Here is a 5,275-nt window from a genome sequence, read left to right as displayed (position 1 = left end):
CAGATTTTTTGCCGTAATGCCCAGTGACTTCAAATGCACTAGGGCTCCCTGGTGTCTTGTGCAGTGAAAAGCTGCCTGGGTGTCACACAGGTACTCAAGCTCACATCAAGTTCAGTTCCATCGTGGATAGTAAAAGGACCCATTGCTCCACCAGAGGGAGCCTAGGTATACAGTTTCAACATGAGCACTGAGTATTTATAGTCGGGGATTTCTCTTCCACCATCTGACCAACACCCACAGCCTGAAGGTGCTATAGAGACCTGTTTGTGAACAAACTGATCCTGACAGGCAACTTATTTCTGAACTGGTCAGACGCCTGCAGTGTGCATTTTGCCTTGACTTCAGCTCTGTTCTCTGCCCTTTGTTGGAATGAAACATCTCTTCTGAAGTGTTGAGCATGAAGACTTGGTGGGGAAGGTGGGGGGGGGTGGGGGGAGTAGAAATATGATAATCAATTAAACACATAACAATCAGTAGGAAGTCCTTTAAAAGCTTTGGTGCTCAGATTAGGGGCCAACTATAAACAAAAACAGAAATTTCTGGAAAAGTTCAGCAGGTCTGGGAGCACCTGTGGAGAGAAATCAGAGTTAATGCTTCGGGCCCAGTGACCCTTCCTCAGAGCCCATTACAAATGTAATTTTGCCAACCACTGCTTAATTGGCAGCACTACTTTAAACATGAACTGCCTCCATGAGCCCAGGTAGCTCAGTTAGGAGAACACCGAGCTGTTAACAGGATCGTGTAGTGGTATTGGCTCTAAACTTGCATTCCAGAGACCCAAACTAAACGCGGATCATGCTCTTTCTTGTGAGGATTGAGCCAGCAGTGTCCAAATCCTGAGCATTTGGTTAAAAAGAAATAAACTCATGATTTCAGGATGTGGTGGGGTCCTGTGCTCCTAAAGGCTGCAGAGGGAGCGGGACTAGAGACTGATATATTGTAAAAATAATCAGAAGATATTTACTGCCATAGTTAACGACAGGGTTAGAAATTAGAGATGTCATCTGTGCTTCCTGCTCCCCCTCACCATCCACTTACCCAATTGTATCTTTACTCTGTGAGTGAATGATGGATTTTGGCTCCGAAAGTGCTATTCATCTTGGTCACCTTACCAAGAGATCATTCTCTATGCAAGCCTGCATTGTGAGGCCTAGACTATTGATTATGGGATCACCATATTTAAGGTCATTCTCTTCAGGCTTCTACTCTCCAGAAAGGCATCACCAAACAGTGACTATGAGCAGGTTTTTGCCCTTTCTGAGGCCAGTTGTAGTTCAACAACCACCTTACCTCACAAATCAGCTAAATGCAGCAAACAGCATCAGCAGACTTGGTGAATTTCTCAGTGCTGCTTTAGTGACTGCACTTAATCACGGAGCCACTGGAGAGAACAGAGCCATGACACTTACTAATTCAGGTGGCTGTGTTCTGGTTGTTCGGGCACTGACCACAGGTCCTCCCTCAGACTCTTCAGTACCTCAGTAATCAGCACATGGTTCACTCTGGACGTTTTTTTCCTCATTTGACGTAGTAGCTGATGAAATGGGATGGCAGATTCCTCAACAGACTTGATGAAACTTGGATCCATTCCCTTCGTTTGCGGGTCTGGCGATCTGATCTGAAAGTTTAGATGTGTCAGTGATGATAATCTACATTTTTACACAAAGTTAATTTCCAAATAACATGAAGTGAGTGTGAGGGGTCCATCCGCCAGCCAAGTGACTAAAAGTAAATTGCAACCCTGTAACTAGGTACAAGCCAGGGAGACAGTCCTCACAGAGATGGAGGAAAATTTGGAAGATTACGGTCAAGTGATTTGAATCTACAACGTGTATCCATGGCCCATGGTATAACTGGCTCAGTGTTTGCTGGGTTAGATGAAATGGCAAAATTGGTTGGGAGTACATATGAAGATATGATGAAACTTGACTTTTACTCTTCATATGAAAGAGAAACCTGCCAACTTCTCCACAATAGGATCACATGTTAGTAACAAGTAGGGAATAGTTGAGGCACATGTGCCCCATTGAAAAGGGCATAATCTCAGAGTAAAGGGGTCACCCATTTAAGTCAGAGATGAAGAGGATATTTTTCTCTGAGTGCAGTCAATCTTTACAGAATTCTTTACAGCTGAGAGCTATCAAGGCTGCATCATTAATAATGTTTGAGGCTGAGATAGAAAGATTTTTATTCTGTAAAGGAATCAAATATTATGGGGATAACGCTGGAAAGTGAAGTAAATTAGCCATGCTCTAATTGAATCATAGAGCAGACTTGATGGGCGGAATAGCATGCTCGTCTCCAACATCCTACAGTAGGTAGAAATCTATTGGTAACACTCACATCTCTGGGAGGACTGGATGTTCCTTCTGAGGTAAGAGAAAACAGGAGTTAGAACTGTTTCCCATGGAGGCACCCTCTTATTTGGCATGGAGATAGGTTCTCCCTGTCTAATTCATAATGAGTTCTCAAAATTGGAGGGTCAATCAGCCACCTTCCAATTTGAGAGGAAAAGGCTACAGTGGCAGGTATGTCAGGGAGAGGAGTGTTCTCACTAACACTTTTAAAACTTCCTTTCAATTGTACTTTGAGCACCCAGCCTCCCATTGTTCAAAGAGGTTTGGAGAAGAGGCAGAGTTTGCAAATACTCTCTGGGTGATGCACCACACTGATACACCAACAGGTTAAGGCCTCCAGCCCTGCCTACACTGCCAGCACCTCTGGCTTGCCACTAGGCATCTACTTTGCACCCCTGTGGTTGCAGGAATCTGGAATTTAGCTGGAAGTGGTAATGCTGACATATGTGGGGTAGGTAATGTAGTGAGACTGATTGACCTCTGCAGACTTGATGGGAATCCCATCAGGAAACCGGGCCAGTGCTGGTACTTTCTGGTCTAGCCCACCTCTAATCCCATTCCTGATGGCACTTCAAATTCAGGCCAGGAAACTGAGTTCAAATCTCTTTCCATAAACTGGTAGTCCAAGGACAGGTTGGAGGTGGAGGAGATATGCTTTTGTTGGAGGTGTTGCCAAACAGACAGCAAACAGAAAATCACACTGGTGAACAGGAAAGATCTCGTGATATTATTTCAGAGATCAGGGTGTCCCAAACAATACTTATGCCAAATATTTACCCTAACATTATTAAAACAGATTTTTTTTGCTCATTGTCACATGGTTGATGTGCAACAGTCTTTCAGGAGAAATGCAGTGGTGAAAGGCACTGGCAGAAGAGTGAGGTTGTGAAAGGTGCTCTATAAATGTAAGTTCTTTATTTCATGTGTCCTCACTGACCTGCTCTGTACTGCACTCTGTATCTCAGTGAGCATCATTAATAAGCCCTGTGATAGGGGTATAACAATGGGACCTCATGTTGCAAAGGGCACATACATGTCTGTCTGAACATCAACGAGGGACTGGAATTGATACTCCTGGGTTGGGATGTGTACACTGCTACCAAAGTGGGAGAAAGAGGTTTCTCTTCATTGGTGCCAGGAGAGGCAGTGGGTGCAGAGGGGCCAGGTTGGCTTACCAGAATAAGGGGAAGCTAAGGCCACACTTTCCTCACCTCTTTCTGTGAGCTCCAGCCGCTGCCTGTCCGGAGGAGCTTTGGCAACGGGACGAAGGGTGTCCCCACCGGCGGGTCGCGACGGTCATCGATGGCTCCGGCGCCGTGTGGACTCCCTGGCAGGGGAGGGGGCTTCACCAAGGCTGGCAGAGACATCTTCATTTTCCACAGCCCGTCTCTCTTGGCGCAGCTCTGGGGGGAGCCCCTGGGCACTGCCTGTCTCTGTCGCTTGGTTTTATTCTGGGTCATTGTGGATCTGGGTGAGGGATCTCCCTGAGAGGGATCTACCTGAGAGAGATCTCCCCAAGAGGGATCTCTATGAGAGGGTTCTACCCGAGAGGGATCTAACCGTGAGGGATTTCGTCGAGAGGGATCTAACCGAGAGGGATCTACCCGAGAGGGATCTAACCATGAAGGTTGTCTCCGAGAGGGATCTAACCGAGAGGGATCTACCCGAGAGGGATCTAACCGTGAGGGATCTAACCGTGAGGGATGTCTCCAAGAGGGATCTACCCGAGAGGGATGTCTCCGAGAGGGATCTACCCAACGGGGATTTCTCTGAGAGGGATCTAACAGAGAGGGATTTAACAGGGAGGGATTTCCCTGAAAGGGATCTACCTGCGAGGGAACTCTCTGAAAAGGATCTAACCCAGAGGGATCTACCTCAGGGGTTCGGAGGTCTGGGGGTGAGGGGTCTGCCCCCGGGGGTGTGGGACACCCAGGGGGTGAGGAATCTCCCTCACCGGGTGGATCCCCGATCTCCTCAGGCGGCTCCTGCACTCGGGCTAAGGCGGCGCGGAGATCCACTGTGATCCTTCGCACTGGCCCGGAGCCCGGCCGCCCGGAGGGGGTCGCCAGGTCAGCCGCAGCTTGGCCGTGCCCCTGGGGCTGGCTGTGTGACCCCCCGGGGGTGGGGAGCACCCTGGCTCTCCAGTTGCTCCGAGTGCCCCCTGCCCCGGGAAGCGGCTCCTTGGCCCCGTGGCGGAGGCAGCGACCGAGCAGCGCGCTGATGTCGAGCTGCTGAGCGGCTGGTCCCTGCATCGGACTCGGTCTGCTCGCCCTGACCGCCCGGAGGCGGGGGTCCATGCTCTTCCCCACCCACACACCCCACCCCCCTGGGGGAGGGGGGGAGGCTGGAACCACAAAGGGCTCGTCAGTGTCACCGACAAAACTGGGCACCAAACATTCACTCTTTATAGATTCCATCATTGGTCTTCTGAAGGCGCCGTCTCCTGTTCGAGGCCAGTCCCGGCTGCGGTCCGCTCCCCTTCCACACAGAGTGCCTCCCCCCGGGCTGATTGACTGTGGGAGGCACTGCAGGCAAACCGGATCCTGTACAGGCGCTTCCCAGCTCCGGGCGGGTGTCACGAAAGTGCGGAGAGGGAGTGGGGTCACTGGAGTGCAGGAGAGGTTGTTGGAATGCGGAGAGGGGTCACTGAGGTGGGGAGAGGGGAGACACTGAGGTGGGGAGAGGGGCCACTGAGATGGGGAGAGGGGTCACTGAGATGGGGAGAGGGGAGACACTGAGATGGGGAGAGGGGTCACTGAGTTGGGGAGAGAGGTCACTAAGATGGGGAGAGGGGAGTCACTGAGGTGGGGAGAGGGGAGACACTAAGGCGGGGAGAGGGGAGACACTGAGGTGGGGAGAAGGGTCACTGAGTTGGGGAGAGACGTCACTAAGATGGGGAGAGGGGAGTCACTGAGGTG

At 50.4% G+C, this 5,275-nt stretch overlaps 1 protein-coding gene across 1 annotated transcript; it reads right to left on the bottom strand.

The window, feature by feature from the left end:
• Positions 1-417: 417 nt before the first annotated feature.
• LOC132829018 (basic salivary proline-rich protein 2-like) lies at positions 418-4,861 on the bottom strand. Its single transcript, XM_060846281.1, has 3 exons — positions 3,569-4,861; positions 1,410-1,618; positions 418-568 (listed from the first exon to the last, which is right to left on the bottom strand). Coding segments are annotated over exons 1-3 (1,419 nt in total). The 5' UTR covers positions 4,778-4,861; the 3' UTR covers positions 418-567.
• Positions 4,862-5,275: the final 414 nt, after the last annotated feature.

This window comes from Hemiscyllium ocellatum, chromosome 28 (assembly GCF_020745735.1).
Source record: "Hemiscyllium ocellatum isolate sHemOce1 chromosome 28, sHemOce1.pat.X.cur, whole genome shotgun sequence".
Taxonomy (NCBI): Eukaryota; Metazoa; Chordata; class Chondrichthyes; order Orectolobiformes; family Hemiscylliidae; genus Hemiscyllium; species Hemiscyllium ocellatum.
This window is presented reverse-complemented; position numbering and strand designations above follow the sequence as displayed.

Coding starts and splice junctions, on each gene's coding strand:
- LOC132829018 (XM_060846281.1), bottom strand. CDS start 4,777: ATGATGGAATCTATAAAGAGTGAATGTTTGGTGCCCAGTTTTGTCGGT. Junction 1,619..3,568: donor GCTGGAGCTCACAGAAAGAG/GTGAGGAAAGTG, acceptor CTAAACTTTCAG/ATCAGATCGCCAGACCCGCA.